Here is a 23,060-nt window from a genome sequence, read left to right as displayed (position 1 = left end):
AAAAATGCACTGTATATTTTCCAGTCATTTCATTCATGGCTTATTGGTTGAGTATGAACAAAGAAAAAATTAAGCATTCAAAAAATAAGTAGGTCAAATAAAGATGAAAATATAATCTGTAGTAAAGACATGATATTGAATCTTAAGATATAGCAAAAATATGTATAAATGAAAAACTTGAGGAAATAATGGAAAAAACGGAATGAAACAGTAATTTTTGTAGGAGATTTTCAACATTACTTTGTAGACATTGGACAAAGTGGGTAGAAGGTCGACATTGGATTTGATAGTATATTAAGGTAGAATTAATGTGTATTAAAAATTTACATCAGTTCTCTGTCCTTTAAAGTAATTGGGTTACTCTTATAAATTTGATCACATTTTAAGTTATAATTAAAAACTTTAGAATTCAGAAGCAGGCATTTCACATGCCTCATGATCTAATCCGTGTCTGTGAAAGTAAACAATAATAGCTCGCACCAAACACCTGGAAATTAAAGAACGCTCTCTGGAGTATCCATTTAGCCAAGATTGATATTACTGCAGCGGCAGTTATATTTAAAAAACAACAAAAATGAAAAAATTGCATAGTAAAACCTTAAGGATGCAGCTATACCTAGAGATAAATTTATCCTCTTAAAGGTTGTTATTAAAATTGAAAATAAGGATCAGCAAACTGAACACATCAGATGGCAGTAGTTCTTGTTTGGATCAAGATTCTATATGAATGTTACAGTTTTTTTCCTCTAACTTTATTTTTTCTGATTTTAGAAAATAACTCTGTAATAACTTTGTAATTGAAAAAACCCTGAATTTACATTTCCTTAGAGAAAAAGGTCATGAAATGCAATAAAGTTATATTTTCTGCTTTGAAATAAATGCAATCTTAACATTTTTCTAAAACTTATTTGATTTTGTTTTAGTAAACTTGCTAATAATTTTTCTTTTATGAAAAGATTCATGACTTTGGGATTTATTTTCTTTCTCTTTTTAAATTCAGTACAAAATTAAGACTATCCACGATTTGGTGAGTTTAAAAGAATCAGATCGTCACAATCTACTGCATTTTCTTGAAGATGAGAAATATGAAGAGGTTATGGCTGTCCTTGGGAGTTTCCCATATGTGACTATGGACATAAAGTCACAAGGTAAGTGGGAGGTTTCCCTTTTGAGCATTGCTTCTCTTTTGATACATTGGCTCTCATTTGTTTGGCTCAAGGTTCTCAAAACACTTCATTTAATAACGTAACTTGTAATTACACTTTGCAGAACTGTAGTTTATCTGTCAGATTTGTTAAGATGTAAAATGGTGTATATTTAATTTTTGAGAACACTGGTAGAGTCCTACTTTTATTATCCTTATAATGCGGTTGAATTTGAGGACTGCTCTGTAGTTCAGCTTTCAGGAATATCTTAACTTTGTAAGGAATGAAACAGATTTCCAGATGTAATGAAAGATATTTGAAATATATCTATTGTTAGTGTGAAAGAAATAGCTGCTTAGTTCTACAATTAATTTTTTAAAAACCCAACTTATTTATGTTAATTAAACCTTGAGAATTACCATGTTCTATGCCACATTTCATGTGGTTTTTCTTGACTTACCTCTTATCTTTAATGTCTGCTTGGAATGAAAAAATAGAGATTATTTTTCTAATAGCTGAGTAGTAGTACCTTAGAATGGTGGCAGAATTAGAGATTATCTGTTCCATTCCTTCCTTGTGGTATTGTTCTGAGGTTGGACATTTGCTCAGTTACTGTTGTGAGAATATTCTTGTCGGACCAAGAATACAAGGATGCATTAGGAGTGGTTTCCTTCTTTAAAGGGCTTGTAGTCTAATTGAGGAAGTAAGAAATAAACATAGAAATAAAAACAAGAAAACGTAGGCTTGTGTTAAGTGAATGACACAGACATTGTGCCATTTATTCATTCAACAAATACTGAGTGCCACTAATTCTTCTGGGTGCTAAGGAAGCAGTGGGGAGTAAGACAGAGCCCCTGCCGTGTTGAGTTTGCATTCTAACTGGAATTGAGAAGAGATAAATGACTCCCAAAGACTAGGGTGTTTGAGAAAGGAAAGTAAATTGCGATCTGGTTTCAATTTGCCTGGAGTGTAGAATACATGTAGTGAAAACTGGGATTACTTTGTTGGAGAGTTGGGATTTCCCTGTGGGTCCATGAGTTTTCTAACATTAAAAACAATCTGAAAGTTTCATTTAGGACCATACTGATTTAATCCAGAAACTATTCAAATAAAAATCTAGTTTGGGACTCAAGAGATACTCTTTGATAGAGTCAAGAGTTGTAAAAAGTACATGCTGCTTAGAAAAATGAATGTCAGAGAGATTTTCTTATTAGAAGAAGTAAAGAGTATTCAGTCTCACTGGGAAATAAAATTATGATGTGTTCCGTTCCATAGCATCCCGTATAGACAATTTGTTATTTTAAATCTTTACAGTGTTATTGAAATGTGTAATATGAGTACTGTAGTTAATGGAGGGAGAGTAGAAAAATTTAGAAGCAGGGAAGGGGCATCTGCTTGATCCAGTACTGGGGATGGTGAGTCTGTTTCCCCACGTTAGAGGCTGTGCAGAATCTCCGATAGGCTTTTTCTTCACTTTAAGGAGTCAAACGGCAGGTAGACATTGTTATAGCTGTTAATTCACGTGCATTGCTCACACACATAGAACTTTGCAGTGTTGCTGAATATGTAGCCCACGTTTAATTTGAGATAATGGAGACTTCCAGGTTGAAGAAAGGCTATTGTACCCTCTCTTGATGCCCGGCTGTTGGACCTTACAGCCAGTGATGGAGGAGATAAGAGTTAAAGGCTGCTGGAAGCCGTAATTTTCCAACTGGTGGTGTGTTAGTGCAGGCCAGGACAAAGTGTGGTAGCGTAAATCTGTGTAAAATGAACATAGCAAACCTAGAAAAACCTGTAGGCAGAAGTACATAGTGAAGAATACTCTTACAGATAACATATGTAGGAAAAAGTGAATTCTATCTACATTTGAATAGGAGATATATTTCATAAGTTAATTTTATTTAATTTTTAATGTTTATTTAAGATTATATTTGTTATTAGACTTTTGGAGATGTGTGACAAATGTGGTCTTAAAAAATTAAGCAATTATGAAAACATTGCAAGGGGCCGGCCCAGTGGTGCAGTGGTTAAGTTCGCACGGTCGGCTTTGATGGCCTGGGATTCGCTGGTTTGGATCCCAGGTGCAGATCTAGACATTGCTTGTCAAACCATGCTGTGGCGGGCGTCCCACATAGAAAGTAGAGGAAGATGGGCGTGAATGTTAGCTCACGGCCAGTCTTCCTCAGCAAAAAGAGGAGAATTGGCAGCAGATGTTAGCTCAGGGCTAATCTTCCTCCAAAAAAAAAAGAGAAAATTGCAAAAAGTATTAAGGTGCTTTTTAATATAATCAATATTTTCAAGTTCTTGCCTTAAAAAAATAAATCTGTTTAATGTGACTTAGAATACTAGTTTTAATTATTTTATTCTGACAGGCATTGATCATACAGGAAAAGTCTTGTGAATATAAGGTGTGCACAATTTAATAGAGTGACAGAACCCTATTTTTATATCACTGTGAGAGAAAGCTAAGATATGGTAGTCCTCACATTATACTTTGTCGTAAAAGACCTAGGTTTGAAACCTGGCATTGCTAGTATAGCCATTATGTGACCTTGGGCGTTTTACTTTATTTCTGAACCTCAGTTTCTTCTTTAAAGTGGAAATAGTAATAATGCTTTATAGAGCTATTTTAAGTATTAATTGAGAACATTGTTGAAGGCATCTACTGGAGAGCCTTATATGAGTAGACAGTCAATAAATTATTTTTTACTGGGTAAGTTTAAAATATAGTATGTTTGAAAGACTGAAGTACCAGATTGATTTTGGTAAGTTAAGTTTTGCTGTTTGTGGTGTCATAGATCTCGAGTTTTATTTTTTAGTCTGTTTTTTTTCCTTTCATTTTATAGTATTGGATGATGAAGACAGCAACAACATCACAGTAGGATCTCTAGTTACAGTGTTGGTTAAATTGACAAGGCAAACAATGGCAGTAAGTAAGCTTTTTTTATGCGTTGAGTTATGTGTTAAGGTTTTTATATTTATTTTCTCATTTTAAGTCATACAGTCTCAAAGTCAAAACTTGTAGCAAAATTTAATTTTGCAAGTTCTCTTAGCTGTTTTGAAATTTTACTTTTTCACATACACAAACTTGGAAAATAGATGAATTCTTCGTGTGATGATTTATTAATTCCCTGTAAAACATTATAATAAGATAATGTGGGTATAGTTTTTAAAATGTAAAGTGCTATACAGAGGTTAATAATTGGCTATTGTTGAGACTTTCATCACCTACTCCTTTTTAGTCAATTCTTTAGAGAATTTACCTCCTTTTTTTAATTAAAAAAATTACAATGAAAGTAACTTTTTTCTAATTATGTGAAAAATTCTTGCTGTCTGGGAAGAAACTCAGGCAATGCAGAAAAGTATAGGAAGGAGTTAAAATTACCTAAAATCCTACCACTCTGAGATTATCAATTTTGAAGTTCATCCCTTTAGTTATGCTAATGCATGAATACCTGTAGTGTTAAATGATGTTTTTGCACGGATCCCTTCTCTCTCTCACCTCTCTCAGGAATCCCCTTTCAGCCCCAGACGATCAGAATTCTGTCTTAAGTATATCCCTTCATAGCTTTCTCCATGCTCCTATTTTACTGTCTCATCCTTTACAGTGCTTATACGTATATACATAGGTACTGGTATTTTTCTCATTCTTTTTCATTTAATCTGATCATATTGCATATGTTTCCTGCATCTTGTTCTTTTGATTCTCTATTACATATTTATATTACCTCCCAAGTCAACTGTCCATCCCCAGCTACTATAGTTGTAACCCATTGTTTTTAATAAACTATATGGAATTTCAACTCAGTTTATTCAACTAGTGGTAGATTTTAGCCTATTCTACTCTGGGATCTATAAGCATCTGCAGGAAACATGCTGCATTTAACCCCGATGTCTAAAATCTCTTGTGGTGGGATATATCAAATCAAAGTTGTTGGTTTTATGGTAGCAAGTGGTAAGGAAACATTTGTGTCACAGGCTCTGGATGCGGAGGTCCTCCTGGGAGAAGAAGAAACTCTAAGCCAGTGGCCAGGATTGGGTTTAGAATCCTAATTCACACTACCCACATTCTTGGGAATTCCCAGCTTGAGCAATGAGCAAAAAATTGGCCTTGTGCTGTTGACACTTCTGAGGTAATTGGTAGAAGGAAAAGCAGGTCTACCCTGGAGGAAGGGGAAGAATCAAGTATTTATCTTCCAATTCTTGTATGAACTGTACCTCAGAGTAATTATGTGTTACAACCCAGCTAATAAATGAAGGAATGAAGCAGATGATAGACTAGGAGTTGGCAGTCTTTTTCTACAAAGGTCCAGTTAGTATATTAGGGTTTACAGTCCATAGAGTCTCTGTATGTAACTGCTGAACTCACAAGTGGACATGATTGTGTTCCAGTGCAACGTTGTTTAAAAAGCAGGCAACGGGCCATAGTTACTGACCCCTGAATTAGACTAACAGTTTAGAGCCTTTGTCATTGTTTTTACTTGTTAGCTTTAATAATTCCAGGCAGTTTCTTAAACACATTATCATTTGGTGTCATCTTCTAGCATCAATTCTTACTGTAATTTAAATCCTAAATTTATAGCTTCCGTGCTGATTCTAATGGATTATGTAGTGGGTGGATATGTCTTTAGGCTTTTCTTGGTGTTCCACTTGTTAGTTACAGATCCAGTGAGCAATATCACTGACAATAATGAATAAACTGATATTCTTGTGAAGTTTTAATGTTTGATAAAACATTATGCAGTGTATTCGGATTCTCATGACATTAAAATAGTCATATCTGATTACTTTTAGAATAAAAGTGAAAATTTAAACTATGAAATATTTTTGACTTTATAATGAGTTTACTTGTCATTGCATTTGTAAATTTAAGTAGACTGTATTTTTCAAAATATATTCAAGACAGATGTGAGATATTGGATAACATAACTTCTGAAGTATCATTTAGTAATTGCTGAATTTGCACACACTCATCATTTAGTAATTGCTAAAAGTCTCTCGTCCTCCCCCCCACCCCAATTGTTACCAGTTAAAAAACTTACTGGTGATATATTTTGGGAGATTGCTTTGTTTATCTGAAAGATAAGTATAGATTGATAGATTTTGTATTTTTCTTCTTGCTGTGTCTAGGAAGTATTTGAAAAGGAGCAGTCCATCTGTGCTGCAGAGGAACAGCCAGCAGAAGATGGGGTAAAAACTTGAGTTTTCTTAGCTATCTTTCCTGGTGAAAGAAATGTTTTGTTTAGTTCTCTAATAGATATTGATTTATATTGCCGTGGGAGAGTAATTCAGTTTATGAAAACATTTAGTTTAGCAATTTTACTATGACTCCCAAGTGAAACTATTGCTCTAACTTCTGAAGGTGTATGTGTGTTGTGATTTACAGCAGGGTGATACTAACAAGAACAGGACAAAAGGAGGATGGCAACAGAAGAGTAAAGGACCCAAGAAAACTGCTAAATCAAAAAAAAAGAAACCTTTAAAAAAAAAACCTACACCTGTGCCCTTATCACAATCAAAGCAACAAAAACAAAAGCAAGCAAATGGAGTTGTTGGGAGTGTAAGTTTATTATTGTTATTATCATTATCTTTATTGAGGTAAAACATACACTAAAATGTTCAAATCCTATTTGTACAGCGCCTGAAGTTTGACCATATATATGTACCTATGATACCAAGATCAAGATATAAAACCTTACTAGCACCCTAGAAAGCTCCCTGTGTCCCTTTTCAGTTAGTCACCCCTCCATCCACCTCCACACCCTCCCCTCCATTCTGACTGGTATTACCATAGATTAGTTTTGCCTATTCTTAAACTTCCTATAAGTGGAATTATTTTTGACTGCTTTCATTCAGCAACATTTCCGTGACGTTCATCTGTATTCATCTTTGAATAGCAGCAGTCCATTCTTTTGTGTGTGTATGTGGTATTCCATTGTATAAATACACCACAGTTTATCTGTCTGTTCTGTGGCTGGTGGAAATTTGGGTTGTTCCTAGTTTTTGCCAATTATGAATAAAGATGCTATGCTTATTCTTGTACTTGTCATTTTGTGGACATTGATTTTTCTTGGGTATGTACTATGTACCTAGCAGTGGAGTTGCTGGGTCATAAAATAGGTGTATGTTTAACTTGCTGAAAGATCCCAATTTCCAAAGTTGTACCATTTTATGCTCCTATCAGCAAAATATGAGTCCAGTTGTTCCACATCCTTACCAATACCAGTTTTACCAGTCTTTTTTATTTTAGCCTGTGTGGTGGATTTCTGTGTATCTGTATGGATCTAAGTGGTATCTCTGTATGTGGTTTTTATTTGTGTTTACATGATGGCTAATGATACTGAGCACCTTTTCATATGCTTACTGGCCATGTGGATATCCTGTTTTTCTACTGGTGGTTTGTCTTCCTGTGGATTTGTAGGATTCGTTTTATATTCTGGATATGAGTCCTTTTTTATTTTCTTAATGATTGCTTTTGATGGCTCTTAATTTTAATGAAGTCTATTTCATCAGTCTTTTGTGATTAGCGCTTTTGTGTCCTGTTTAAGATATGTCTGCCTATCCCAAGGTTACAGGGACATGGAGGTATTTTTTGTTTTCTTTTAGAAGTGTTATTTTACTTCTTATGTTTAGCTCGATGATACATCTTGAATTTTTGTGAATAGTGTGAGATAGAGATTGCAGACCACTTATTCTAGAACTGTTTTTTGAAGAGGTCATCCTTTCCTTTCTGAGTTGCAGTGGTGATTTGTTGTAAAACAAGTGACTAACTGTGTATGTGCACATCTGTTTATGGACTCTGTCGTTTGTTCCATTGACTGTCTATCCTTGTGCCAGTACCACACTGTCTTAACTATTGTGGCTTTACATTAAGTCTTGAAATATGGTAGTTTAGGGTCTCAAACTCTTATTTTCCTTCTTCAAAATTGTCTGGACTATTTCCGGCTAAATTTTTAGAGTAAGCTTGACAATTTCCACCAAAGAAAGCTGCCAGCATTTAGATTGGTGCTGCATTGAATCTGTGGTTCAACATGGGGAAAATTCACTTGTTAACAATATTGAATCTTTTTATTCATAGCCATGGTTTATCTTTATTAATTTGGACCTTCCTTAATTTTTCTCAGCAGTGTTTTGTAATTTCCAGTGGCAGAGGTATGACACATCTTTCATTGTATTTAATCCTATGTATTTGATGCTTTCTGGCGCTATTGCAAATAGCATTAAAAAAATCCATTCTTCAGTGTTATTGCTGGTATATAAAAGTATAGTTGCTTTCTAAATATTGACTGCATATCAAGGAGTCTTGATGAATTGACAATAATTCTAACCATTTGTAGATCTTTTGAAAAGATTTTCTACGTACGAGAGCATACCATTTGGGAATAAAGATAGTTTTGTTTTTCTTTTTTTCTTTTTAATATTTAGGCTCTTTCTTCCTTTCTACCTTACTGTGCTGCCTAGAACTTTAAGTATAATTTTGATTAGCAGTGAAGATGATGGTCACCCTTGTCCTCTTGTTGATCTCAGGGAGAAAGCAGACGTTATTTTACTACTTTCTATGATGTTAGCTGTAGGGTTTTTGTAGATATTCCTTATCAGGTGAAGGAAGTGTTCTTTCTCTTCTCAGTTTGCTGAAAATTTTTATCACGAGCAGGTACTGAATTTTATTAAATGCTTTTTCTGTATCTGTTGAGGTGATTGTGTAATTTTTCTCCTTTCTATTAATGTGGTGAATCGTATTGATATATTTAAAATTTTCAAACTGTCCTGCATTCCTGGAACAAATGTCATTTGGTCATAACATAGGCTCTTTTTTTAATATTTATCTGGATTTAAGAATACTTTGTTTAGGATTCCTGCATCTATATTTACAACAAAATAGTGGCTTGTCATTCTTTCTTGTAACGTCAGGTTTTGTATCAGGTTTATGCTGGCCTCAGTAAACAGGTTAGGAAATGCCCTCTTCTTCCTGGAAGAGTTTATGTAAGATTGGATTTGTTTCGTTCATATTGGGAAGAATTATCTAGAGAATCCATCTGGGCTTGGAGTTTTTAAAAAGGGTTTAGTTATGGTGTCCATTTCTTTAACGTATTCTACTTTTTTTCTTATATCTATTTTAGTAAATTGTGTTTTTCAAGAAATTTGTCCATTTCCTCTAAGTTATCGAGTTTATTGACAAAGTTATTTATAATACCCTTTATTTTTAGCATCTTTTGGATCTCTAGTTATGTCTCTTTTATTCCTTTTATTGGTTATTTGTATTCTGTCTCTTTTTTTCGTCTGTTAGTCTTGCCTAATGAAATTTATCAGTTTCATTAATCTTTTCAAAGAACCAACTTTTGGTTTTGTTTGGGTTTCCCTTTTGTATAGCTGCTTTCTCTTTAATTAATTTCTGGTCTGTATTATTTACTTCAACTCTCTTTACATTTAATTTGCTGTTCTTTTTCTTGCTTCTTAAAATGGACTAGTAAGTATTTTGTCTGGGATATTGTCTTTCCTTACTGCATTATTACTCTGTCAGTTGTAGAAGGTAATATTAAATTCTCAAAGCAGTACTTTTCTATAAACTCCCCATTTCCCCTCGTCGAAAAAATATATAGTGTAATTGATGTTTTTGAAGACGAGTAGCTTAGCCATTTTGGTACTATACTTTGCAAATAAAAATAAAATATTTTTATTTTACAAACTGTGAAGAGTGAAGCAACTAACAACAGACAGATAAACCAAATGTTAGTCTTCAGTGTGACTCCCACATATTTATAAATAAGAATGTTTATAATTCTCTAAAATTCTGTATGAATAGTGAAATTGTAATCTTGAGCCACATTAATTATAAAGCAATAAGTTAGCTTCTGGAACTCAGAACGATATATTCACTGAGATGTTCAGAACTTTTGTGGTTGCTTTTTCCTTTTAGGAAGCTGCAGTAAAGGAAGATGAAGAAGAAGTTTCTGACAAAGGCAGTGATTCTGAAGAAGAAGAAACCAACAGAGACTCCCAAAGTGAAAAAGACGATGGTAGTGACAGAGACTCTGATAGAGAGCAAGATGAAAAACAAAACAAAGACGATGAAGCAGTAAGATGTATAGGTTTAAGTAACTGGAATTAACCACTGGTGATAGTTTTGGTTTTTGTTGTTTTTTTCATTTACTTGCTTGTTTGCTTGTCTTAAACAATACCAGTATATTTTATAATCTTACATTACTTTGTAAGAGTATTTTTGAGGGGTGGTGGTCAGAATTATAAAGAAAAATTGGTTCCAACAAGGATTGGAAGTCCTTGTTTTCTATAATTGTCACTTCGTAGGTGGAGTAGGACCTGGGTCTGAGGTGAAGTCAGTTTGGTGTCGGGGCAGATGAGTAAGGAAAGTTGGTGGGTCTCCCACAAGTTCCAGGGAATGTTTAGGGGATAGAAATGTTACTGTGGACTAATGTCGAGAGGTTGTTAAGGGAAAAGCCAACATTTACAGAATGCAACCTTGTTTTAAGAGGTATATAAGTCACTAAGGAAAGGGGGGTCTCTAAGGAATTTCTTAAGATTGTGAGGGGATAGAGAGTAGAGAAGAAATCTCATGACATAGCATTAAATTGCATGTGATTTAAGGGGGGACTGTAGGAAAGAATGTTTGGGGGACAGATAGTGGTCCTTAGAGGCTCGCTGCACGTGAGCTGTAGACTGTCAGCTGTTTCCTGGATGGCTGTGCTCTTTTTGGCTGGGCCATTGATCTGAAAGTAACTCTTGTGGTTTAGGAGAGAAAAAGAGGTCCCCTGAGTAGCCTCTGAGGCAAAGGCAGAGGCCAAAAAGAGGAGAAGGTAAAGGGCATGGGATGAAGGTATGAGGAAGTCGTGGACCTGCCCTTGGGAGTGGTGGGAACAAAATAAGGATGACTGTTTTTAGCAGTTTCTGGCCCTTGACTGTTTTTGTACTTTAGGAATTAAATTGATTGCCAGGAAATTAAAACCTATCAAAGAAATTGTTTCCCTAGCCTTGCTTTGAAAAAGAGTTGGCATACTCCTTTCTGAGTATATTACAGTTAGTAGAGGTGACTCAGGATTTTGACAGACTAGTTTCTTCAGATAACCAAAAATACGTTCATTCAAGAATACAACAGATAATTATACAAATAACAAATAATTATTATCTGTCACACTGCAAGCAGTGTGTTAGGTAACAAGAATGCAAAACCAAACGTGAAACAGTTTCTGCCCTTGGATGGTAGTAGGTTAGTAGGGAAGGCAGACTTGTAACTAAACATTATAGTACAAGAGAGATTCTGCACCTTTTGCAAAAGATGCAGTGATAGCATGAAGGAGGGAGGGATCAGCTCAGTCCTGAGGTGGAGGGAGTTTGTGGTTCTCAGGAGCACACACTTAGGCTTTAGCTGCTCCTGAAGAAGAATGAGTAGGAGTTTACCAGGTAGAGAAAGGGGAAAAGATTTCCAAACAGGGATTAGGAGGAGTGAAATAGCTTGGTGAATTCAGAGAAGTCTTGATAGTTTGAAATGACTGGAATGAAAAGTGCAAGGAAGAAAGCAGTGACAGGAGACTGGAGAGAGGGGCCCAGGTCAGATCGTGTACAGCTGTGTAACTCATGCTAAAGGAGTTAGATTTGATTTATGAAAAGAAGCACTGTATGTTTTGAGCAGGAAAATGATTAGATTTGTGGGACTGAACTCAGTAGTAGTAGTTAGCATTGTTAGAAATAATTACCGGAAGAAGATGGAAACTCCTCAGAACGATCGAAAATATACTTGATTTCAACTGAATATTTAATTTTTACTTTGCTAGGAGTGGCAAGAATTACAGCAAAGTATACAGCGAAAGGAGAGAGCTCTCCTGGAAACCAAATCAAAGATAACACATCCTGTTTATAGTCTTTACTTTCCTGAGGTGAGTTATACACAGCCTAGTGTTTCCTTATTCCATTCGCTTTCTCTTCAGATATTGCTCAGTTGCCTTTTATCCTTCTATAGTGTGTACTGGCTCAGATGTGCTAAATGTGGTCTGTTCTTGATGAGCCCACATTTTGAAGGATATATTTCAACATGAATTATGTTTAGTGAATGTGTTGCTTAAAAGGAGGATTGTTAACTTTTTAACTATTTCTGTGGTTTCCTGTGCTTCTGTCTTTTCTGTGCCCAGAGTACTGAGGCTCGTGCTTGGTGATGGTTTCTCGTTAGCAGTTCAGGTAGTCTTAATTCAGACGGAACTTACACAGACTGCCTGTGACTACATGGCAGTTGTGAATCTCTCACTTCTATCAAGTTTTAAATAGGATGAAAAAGTTCTTAAACTTTCCCCATGGATTTTCTCTGGGAGTCCTATATTGGCCGCTTGTAGCCACTAGTCTTGCTCTGGCCGCAGTCATTGCCCAGTCCATGGGAATAAGCAAGCCCGTGGCAATGGGACCAGCTAAGTTCAGTAAGAGCTGAGTGTGTCTGAGCCCCATACTCAGGACAGGTCATTGCAGTGCTGTCTGTTCCCTTGTCTGTCCTTACTTTGTGCTTGTGGCCTGCTCAGCTTTTGATCTTGATCGGCTGTGTTGTTTGTCTTTCACATGAATTTTGGATTTGCTTGACATTTTGCTTTTGTGGATGAATTTGTCTGTGGCTGGAGGTCAAGAACTGGTTGCCTCTTAGTTCAGGGAAGATGTTTCACAGACTGCCTCACAGTTTTGCAGCAGAACCTTCTGCTCACCACTCATGTTTGGCACTTGATTTCGTGTATAAATCTGCTTTATGCTCTAGTGTCAATCCAGAGTTGCTGGGGGCTGCTGAAGGCAAATTCCTAAGTAATTTGGCTTTCCTAATAATAAATGAGTGGTTCTGCACAGGCTGTTGTTTTGACTTGGAAAGAAGTCAGCCTAGGATTCCATCTTAATGTGCACGCGGGTCTTCTGGCATGTCCTGAGCTCTAGCCCATCTGTTAGGGGCATTTTGCCCATTGCAGTGGTGGTCTGCCAATGCCAAGGCTCCTGAAATCAAGTGAATAAATTCCACTCATTGATTGGTTTTAAAAGTGCCATGGGATGCTCTAAACTGCATAATTTGTGCCCTTGTAGCAGTTTCATTTTAGACCATGCTTAGTTAATAGGGAAGACGTTCATTCACTCCCTCAGAACATTTTAGCAGTGAAAATGCCTTTTTCTGATTTAATCTGCATCTGCATAGTAAACATCTCAAAGTACCACTTATCAGATAAAATTTATTTAGGATTTTCCTAACATCTACCTTTCTACCTTCCCATGTACCTACCTAAGTACCCTAACTACCACACTACCCACTTAAATTAGAGTTTTATGTTAATAATTGACTTATATGTTATTGAAACTCATTTATTATATGTAATATGTTAAGAATGGTTGGGAATCTCAGACAACAGGAAAAAAATTTTTTAAGTACTAGTAGCTCATGGTAGAACATCTTTTCCGTTTTCACCATGTGCATCAGAGTCTAGGCACAGGTGTAATGCCATGGATTGATATTAACTAGCTTCTCAATAAATATTCTTGATTTCAGATAGCCTGGGAGAAGGGAGGGAAAGGCATTCTCCAAGTGGAAAAGTAAAGATGAAATGCACTTCCTTGAACATATCCCTGTGCTGCTTAAGTTACATACATGTATATTACATACAATAAAATGTCAGAACCACTTAAACAGTAGAGGTGTTTACCTCATTTTGTTAATAATCATAACAATCAGTTATTGCACTCTCTGTGCTAGGCATTCTAATGTATATTTTACTTATATTATCTCAGTTTGTCTTTACAACACAGCCTGAGATAGGCACTCATCATTTAACAGAGAAGAAAAGCGAGGTTTAGAGAAGTGAACTAATCCAGGTCTGTGTGGCTTTAAAACAGGCATCAGCAAACTGCAGCCTGCAGACAAGTGTGCCGCCCTGCAAGCTCTTGTGAATGAAGTTCTGTTGGAACACAGCCACGCTCACTCTCTTTGTGCTGCAGGGGCGGAGTTGAGTAGTTGCAGGAGAGGCTCCATGGCCCACAGAGTGCGGGTGTTAATACTCCCCTTTGACTTCATCATGTTCTCACCCACTTTGTGTGTGCAAAACACATGTAGACAAGCATCAGTATACACATGTACCTATTGTGGAGTCCTAACCCTTGGGTTAAGCAGAACTTGGGTGAATCACATGCTGGTGATTTATTTATTCTGTTTATTAATGTTGGAGTGCATTGTAGTTTAAGGCATTTAAATAAAAGAGCTTTTAATTGAACTTAGTGTAGCATTATTAGAAAGAATAAACCAAATTTTAATGTCTTATGGCTAAAATAAAATAGAAAGTGCAAGTGATTTTGGCTTAAAAACACGTTTTCCCTACGAAACTGGTTTCAGTAAAAAGTTATTTTCTAATCTTCTTTTTGATAATAAGGATTTTAGAATAGTCTAGTGTTGTTTTGGTTAAGCGAATATTTAGAATATTCTAGAATTTATTTTTAGCCCCAAAACGTTTTTCCTGAAGCCATTTTAGGAAGATATCTTCCCTACCCAGTTCTGAAACAGCGCATCCTAAGCAGATGACTAAACAGTTACAGACGTGGCCTGAAATACGTACAGCGATGGCCGCCGAGCACACTGAGGTTGCTGCTTCCAGACTGCTTGGTCTTCTGAATGTTTTTTAAATAGTTTTCTTTCTCCTGTTAGTTCTTCCTGCTGTCATTGTACATTCTGGTGGCAGTTTCTTTACCCAGCTCTTTTTTTTCTGTTCCTAATCTTTTATGAAGTACAACTAAAAATGCTGAGCTTATTAAAATCATGTGCAGTGAAAGGTATAAACAGGCTCTTAGAATCTGAGATGCTCTCTTATGAGTAATGTGTTTTAACGTATTGATTTCTGATTTGGTTTCCCATGTCCCTTCCACTCCTACTTTTCGGCTTTTGCTTATTACTAGGTAAGATTGCTTAAGATTTGCTAGATGTTATTGTAATAGTTTACGCTGTTTCTTTTTTAGAATATCTTTTGTCATTTAAAGTTAATTAGAGGTTTTTTGAGGGGAGGGAGAAGATTAGCCCTGAGCTAACTGCTGCCAATCCTCCTCTTTTTGCTGAGGAAGACTGGCCCTGAGCTAACATCTGTGCCCATCTTCCTCTACTTTGTATGTGGGATGCCTACTACAGGATGGCGTGCCAAGCGGTGCCATGTCCGCACCTGGGACCTGAACTGGCGAACCCCAGGGCGCCAAAGCAGATTGAGTGCACTTAAGCGCTTCCCCCGCCCCGGGCCGGCCCCGAATCAGAGGTTTTTAATGCAGAGGCCCATCAATAAGGTTTAAGGGGCCATTTGAAACCCTGAAATTACATACAAAATTCTTTTGGAGAGAAGATCTACAAATGGTTAAGAGTAGTTTATTCATTCAACAAATACTTATTGAACATCTGTTTTGTACCAGGCTTTGTGTCTATGCCGGGGATACAACAATGAAGAAAATAAGGACAGCGCCTCTAAAATGAGACAAGGCAAAACTGTGTGTTTCTCTAGTTATTTCTGATTATTTATACTCTTCCTTTTTTTCTTTGCAGGAAAAACAAGAATGGTGGTGGCTTTATATTGCAGATAGGAAGGAACAGACATTAATATCTATGCCATACCATGTGTGTACACTAAAAGATACGGAAGAGGTAGTTATCCAACAACATTGTTTCAGTTTTACAAATAGACAGCCTCTTGTCATCATACTGCTTCATAAAATCCTTTTTAGAAATCAGTTTATTGTATTTGGCTTATTGCATTTTATTTGTTACGACACATTTTGTAACTGTTCTCTAATGTCTTTTGGGGGAAGCTCAGAAATTTATAAAGCATTGAATTATTAAAGGTAGGCAGCTTGGTTAGTCTTTTACAGATTTATTCTCAGCTTACTTTTGGGAGCCTTCACTGTTAGTGTCTGAGAATATATGCTTCTCCTCTCCAGAATTTAATTATGTTTTATAAAAATTTGTGATTTTTATCCTCATTGGATAGTGCCAAGGTAAATACCTTTTGTCTTAAAAAAATGTTAAGAACTAGCGATTAGATTTCTAGAGTGGAGTTTTTGATTCCATAGTGTTGTTCACTGTTAATGACATCACTCCTGTACATTGTGATGAGCATGTTTTACCCTTGGGAACTCCTGTTTTCTTCTTAATTCTTTGTTACTTTTCTAGGAAGAAGGTTCTGTCTGCCTGGACTTGGTGGACAAGAGCAAGGCTTCTGAATTTCAAGATAGTTCCATGATGTTGATTTTTTAATCCAAAAAGTTCCTTTTTCCCCCTTTGTAACCAAGTAGTAAATGTATGAAGTAGTTTATTGTTGTCTGTTTCACACTTAGTGCCAACTTAAGCATATTTGTTTGACAGAGCAATTTTATTTCTATTTTTTAATTAAAATTTTATCTGTTTTTGAGTAGATAATACATTCACCTAGTTAATATTTCAGAAGATATGGAAAAGTGCACACATTGAAACATCTTGTCTCTCTTTCAGTCACCCATTCCCCTTCCTTTATCAGCTTTTTATGTATCCTTCATGTGGTGTTATATGTAAATTCAAGCAAATGCCCATGTGTATTTTCCTCAGTTTTATGCAAAAAGTAGCATACACAATGTTCTGCACCTTAGTTTTTCTGTGATATAACTTGGAATTTGTTCCCTGTTAGTACAGAAAAAGCTTCCTCATTTTTACAGCTGCATGATATTCTTTTGTGTGGATGTTTATTTAGCACTCTGCTATTTAAATGGACTTATAAGTTGTTTCTTGTCTTTTGCTGCAGTGAATAACCTCATATGTCATTTTGCACTTGTGCAAACATCTATAGGATAAATTCATAGAGGTAGAATTAATGAATTAGAGGCCCTGTACACTGGTAATTTTGATAGATACTGCTGGATATTTGTTTCTCCCTAGGGAGAAGGAATGTTTAAGTGTGCCCATTGCCTCTCAGTGTGTCAGACATTTTGAATGTCATTGCTAATCAGAAAGGTGAAAAATGGCATCTCAGTGTTATTTTTTCCCTCTGATCTTTTATTTTAAAAAGTTCCAAACCTATAAAAATATTGCAGGCACAGTATCATGAGCCCCCCATAGACCCTTCATCTGCACCATTTATTAACATTTTGCCGTATGTTTTATATCTTTCTCTGTGTGTGTACACACAAAATACTTACACAAATATGTATATTCCCCCCCATCCACTTGAGGTACTTGTAGACATCATGACATTATATCCCTAAATATTTGAACATGTATCTCCTAAGAACAAAGACCTTCTATATAAGCTCAAAATAATTATTATATTCAGGAAATTTAATATTGATATGGTATAAGATTTCCTGAGTATAATATTCAAATTTCCTCCGGTATTCCACTGATGTCAGTTACAGCCAGAATACAATCAAGGATCGTGTGTTGCATTTTGTTGTCATTCCTCTTTATTCTAGAACACTTCCTTGGCCTTTCTATTTTTAAATTTTTCATGCCATTGACATTTTTGAAAAGTCCAAGCAAGGTATTTTGTAGAATATCCCTTAATTTGAATTTGTCTCATTGGTTACTCGTGATTATATTCATTTTAAATGTTTTTGGCAAAAATACTGCATAGGTGATGTAATCTTCTCGAGTGGGTCACATCAGGGGCACATTATATCAGTTTGCCCCACATTGGTGATTTTATGGTTGATCATTTGGTTAAGGTTTTTCTCATTGTAAAAGGTATTTTTCCCTCTAATCTCTGGGGTGGTATCTTGGGTCCTGTGTGACTGTCCTCTTCTCAAAGAACAGGATTCTTTTACCCGCTCACGTTAGCATACACTGATGATTCTTGCCTGAATCAGTTTTTACTATGCTAGTTGTATTCAGTGTATTTTTAATTTTATTTTTCTCTTAAGAGTGAAATGGAACATCTTTCAGTGTGTTTGAATCTTTTCTATTTTTGTGTCTGTTTGTGACCATTGTTCATTTTAGTTGGGTTATTGGTCTTTTAAACTGGTTTTGGCAATTTCTTTTTTTAATATTATGAAATAAGCCCTTTGTGATATTTGTTGCAAATATTTGTTGCCAAACTGAAATTAATTTAAAAAAAAAAGATTCTCCCATGATTTTTCTCTGGTTTTCTTGTTTTAATGACATCTTTTAATATATAATCTTGCTTATAAAATCTGGATTTTGGAGATTGGAAGGCAGAACATCCAAGATACCTTCTTAAAAATTCTTTCTTTGTCCAAATGGAGTTGGAATTCCTAAGAGTGTGTAATTTGTGTTTGAAGTTTATGATTTGATAGGAAATAAAATATCTTCTTGACCTTTTAAGGCTTTGGACATTTGTAAAGGAAATACTTCTGTGTTTCTCCTTTGCTCTCATACAACTACCATTCTCACAACACTTCTGGCATGAGATGTGTGGGTTTTTCCCCACTCGAAGCAATTCTCTGTGACACCAGCTGAGTGTTCCACAGTTTAACTTAATGCTGACACTGTGTACTTGGAGATAGTGTCAGATCCCACAGGTTAAGGGCTCAGTCCCACAAGACTCCCACCCCCCGCTCCTCCCACTTCAGAGGCCAATTGCAAGTCCCAGGTTGTCACCTATACTTCTGACCAACTGGCTATAAATGGGGGGTTTCTTTGACCCGCTCCTTGGGTTTGACAGTTTGCTAGAATGGCTCACAGAACTGAGGGAGACATGTTGACTGGTTTATTGCCAAGAATATGATACAGGGTATAGATGAACTTAGAGATCATGCTCTTTCTGAGCATTCCACTCTCGTAGCACCTCCATGTGTTCACTAACTCAAGAAGTTCCCCTAACCCTTACTTTGTGGGTGTCTGTAGCGGCTTTGTCATGTAGACATGATTGATCCTTGACTCAATTTTTAGCTGCTCTCCTGAGAATGAGGGGTAGGGCTGAAAGTACCAAGCTTCTGATCAAGGCTTGGTCTTTCTGGTGAGCAGCCCTCATCTAGGAGCCCACTGAGAGTCTCCTCATTAGAACAAAGCGCATTTCTATCACCCATGAAATTCCAAGGGATTTACAAGCTCGGCGTCAGGAACCAGTGGTCAGAGACCAAACATTAGAACCAAAGACGCTCCTCATGCTCTTATCACTTGGGAAATTACAGGAGTTTGAGGAACTGTGTGCCAGGAGCTGGGGGCAGAGGCCGATATATATATTTTCTATTATCTCACAGCATTTATCCTAGAAATAAGAAAGTTGGCAAGAATTATCTCCTGTCTGGTGAAGTCTATTTTATCAATTCCAGCATTTCATTTATTTTACTTTTATACTCTACTTCATTTCTTCAAGTTGTCAAGGTGATGGTCAACACAGAACTTGCTTGCTTTAATTATGCTTTCTTGAATTGTGGAGCTACAAATTAATCCCATCAGTTCTGCCTGATTTGGTTTCTTTTTTGTATAGTATATATAATATACGACATACACGTCATATATATATTTGTTACTATTGGTAGAACTCTTGTAACGTTTGTTAGGACTTCCTGTGTCATCTGAGTAAATTCCTAGCTATTAAATAGTCTGGTCTAGGAATTTGGGGAGTGGGCTTTTGTTTCTTCCACTCCTCAAAATACAGATGTTAAGTGCTGATTTTATCTTCTAGGTAGAACTGAAGTTTCCTGCACCAGGCAAGCCCGGAAATTATCAGTATACAGTGTTTCTGAGATCAGACTCCTATATGGGCTTGGATCAGATTAAACCATTGAAGGTAAGAGTAGCGACTCTTCAGTAAATATAGTTGTCTATTTGAATAAGTGCTTAAATATACCGAGGAAGCATTTCTAGTTTTGAAATGTAGAATAATAGAGGGGAAAAGAGGTCATCTCATACTTTATATATGATACACTTGATGGACTACTTTTTCAATAATAAACTTAAGTTGTTGAATTAAAGGAGTGTAACAATTTAGAACCTTGACTATAAATTACTTAAGTGATACGTTTTAATGTGCTATAATATACTATAACTCTACGGGGCCTCACAAATGGGTTCTGTTTTCTTTAGAAAAGCACGTATGTTTTCCCATGATTCAAATCGAGTGTTTATTAAGTTCTGAAACATTTCTTTTTTTATCATTTTAGAGTGTACATTTTGTATAAGTATCATTTGAAGCACACTCCCATCAGTGTTTACCATTTCACTTGAGGTTTTTATAAAAGGCATTCTATTCTATTAGTGAGATTGTGCTAAAGTGTTGTTGCACTGTGTATTGGAGTCCCAAAATAAAGGGAGACAGTAAGGCGCACCTTTTTTCCCACAAGGGTGCCATTATTTTTTTCCCGTTGGCTATAGAATTTTACTTTATGAATCTGGAGGCCTCAAAGTACTTCTTTGAAAGTCACACTTTAGTTTTTCTTTCATCTGCAGACTTGTTAAGACATTACTCAGTGTTCTTACTCAACAATCACAATTATTAATCTTACATGCCACAGAATAAATAGTATAACTTACTATAAAATCAAAATATCAAACTGTATTAGAAATATAACTATATTTACATGTTAGTAGATTTGCCTTTTATTTCTGTTGTGAACGTCAATTCTAAATGAATGTGTTAAATTTAGAGTTACCATTGTAAAATCTGTTTATCAGGTATTTCTTTCGTTATTCCTCCAAAAATTTCTGATGTCTACATTTAATTCTTCTTTATAGTTGGAGGTTCATGAGGCCAAGCCTGTGCCAGAAAATCACCCGCAGTGGGATACAGCAGTCGAGGGGGATGAGGACCAGGAGGACAGCGAGGGCTTTGAGGACAGCTTTGAGGAAGAGGAAGAGGAGGAGGAGGATGATGACTAAGCAGTACTATGAATGGAGCACAGTATTTGCACATATTTGCAAATTTTTGCTGTTTAGGAAGTGTATAATAAACCAGAAACAGTGCAGAACCGATGTTGACGCGAGGTGTTAGTTCCTTACTAGAAATGGGTGCATTAATGTAACTAGGCAGTGGTGGTGCCTTGGTACAGTCCGGAAGATGCTTAAGGCTTGTTAAAGCCTTTCAAGAATGGGATGGTGCATTTATTTCATCTGCAAATGATAATAAACCCTTTGTTACAACTGTCCAGAAGTGTGGGCTATGTATTATCTGATCAGTTTATGGTCCCAGTAAAAGTAAAGGTACATGAAAAGCAACCTTAAATGAGCAAGTTTTCTTTGTTTAGCTTTAGTTTTAGTAAACATTAAAGTATGATAAACACCACAAATATGTTTTAAGTAACATCTGCTCAAGTGTTTCTCTCTGGATAAGATCTGTCATTCATTCGTTGACATTTTGCAGTGACACAAGACTATTTATAACAGCTCCATTCATAGCTTTAAACAAACCTTTTATTTTTACCTATCTTGGTCATAAGTTGGCATTCTTTCACATTCCACATAATATAGAGGGCTACATTTTGGGATTTTCCTTTTCTTAATTACCCAGAATTATCACACAGATTATAAAAATGGCTTTTAATGGCTTAAAACATTTTTAAGCCTCTATTTTAGCAGATCAATGCAGGATCTATTTCTTTTTATAAGCTATAGGTCTAAAAATGATTGTGGGACCATATGTTCTCTAATGTTGGTGACTTATGTTATTAAACCTTTTTTAAAAGGTTCACTATAAAAGCTGAAATACGTTCTTAGCTTTTAATCTACCTGACTCTATCAGAAGCCTTTTAAGGAAAAAAATATATAACATGCAAAGGAGGCATTTTTTTGTATTCATTTTGGACTCCTGTCAATAAAATAGAAGTTTGACTCATTTTACATTTGTGATGGTGTCTCTCTTTTTACTCCCAGAGAAAGGATATAATAGGATAATTTCATTCTTTTACTTTTCAACTAAAAATTTAATACTATTATATACATTATTGCTGAAGTGACTGCCATTTCTGTATACTATCAAAAAACCCATGAGTGGGAGGAACTTCCCCCTCACACAGTGCAACCCGGAAGGATAGTGCTTATAAAGAGGAGAAATGTATCCATGATGAATCACAGAGGTAAGATGAGTATTTTTATTACTAGATATGGGGGAAGCATAAGTCTGTAATATAGGACTGATTGTAATAATCCTCTCCTACCAAAATCTTCATAGGCCAAAGTACTGTTGGAATACTAACCTGTGACCTTGTTTACTTAAAAGGTGCCACTTTCCATGCAGAATCACAACTAGTATTTTATTCCTGCAGTAGTTGGAAATAAAATTTGAAAATTACCAAAAACATGAATTTTTTTGGTTCTAAATTTAGGATGTAATATTTCCCATAATATGGTCAAAAGCAGCTTTTTCATTGGAACCTTGGTCACCTGTTTTTCTTTTTAAAGGTGTTAGTTAGACCCTTCCTTGGCAAGCAGGAGTGCCAGTGATGTGTTTTGTTTTACAAATAGAGGATGGGTCTCAAGCCAGGTTTTGGTGGGAAGCTCCAGTGTCAGGTGAGGCAGCTGCTGTCACCTGTGTGTGGTGGAAGGGAGGGAGCCAGCCTCCGGCATCCAGTGAAAGCAGAGGTCAGAGAAAACCCCATGTGACATGAAGGCAAGGAAAGTGAGCAAACGAAACAATGTGTAGGATGTACATGTCCCGGTTTTCTTGAAGGATGCTTTTTAAGAAAAATATTTCTATCCTAGTGGCTATTTTGTCTTAGAGAGGCTTTATAAGTTCATTGAAACAACTGGCTTCTTTCTGCTTTTAAGACTTTGGAGAGGATTTCACAACTCACTAACTCACCACAGTGCTTAAAAAAACACTATCACCTTGACATTAGAAACCCCGCTCGTCTGTTTCCTTTGCCCTTTGTGTGACGTCCATGTACTCGCCCCACCAAATAACACATTTTCCTCTGATGAGTCCTCAGGCAGCCTCCATGTGGTGGAAGATCTGAGCCTTCGGTTTATGATTCTCGTCTCTCCTGCAAGTCTCTGAG

The 23,060-nt window shown here is 36.1% G+C and overlaps 1 protein-coding gene across 1 annotated transcript in view; it reads left to right on the top strand.

Annotated features, from left to right (window-relative positions):
- The window catches only part of SEC63 (SEC63 homolog, protein translocation regulator), a 67,912-nt gene extending 46,009 nt beyond the window's left edge, over positions 1 to 21,903 (top strand). The window contains exons 13-21 of the mRNA XM_023650880.2: positions 1,001 to 1,148; positions 3,992 to 4,074; positions 6,276 to 6,335; positions 6,532 to 6,705; positions 10,063 to 10,221; positions 11,933 to 12,034; positions 15,685 to 15,783; positions 19,754 to 19,858; positions 20,803 to 21,903. Coding sequence (XP_023506648.1) covers positions 1,001 to 1,148; positions 3,992 to 4,074; positions 6,276 to 6,335; positions 6,532 to 6,705; positions 10,063 to 10,221; positions 11,933 to 12,034; positions 15,685 to 15,783; positions 19,754 to 19,858; positions 20,803 to 20,946 — 1,074 coding nt within the window. The 3' untranslated portion in view covers positions 20,947 to 21,903. The remainder of the gene's footprint in view (positions 1 to 1,000; positions 1,149 to 3,991; positions 4,075 to 6,275; positions 6,336 to 6,531; positions 6,706 to 10,062; positions 10,222 to 11,932; positions 12,035 to 15,684; positions 15,784 to 19,753; positions 19,859 to 20,802) is intronic.
- Positions 21,904 to 23,060: the final 1,157 nt, after the last annotated feature.

Source organism: Equus caballus, chromosome 10 (assembly GCF_041296265.1).
Source record: "Equus caballus isolate H_3958 breed thoroughbred chromosome 10, TB-T2T, whole genome shotgun sequence".
NCBI classification, from domain to species: domain Eukaryota; kingdom Metazoa; phylum Chordata; class Mammalia; order Perissodactyla; family Equidae; genus Equus; species Equus caballus.
Note: the sequence above shows the minus strand (reverse complement) of the source record. Positions and strands in the feature narration are given on the sequence as shown.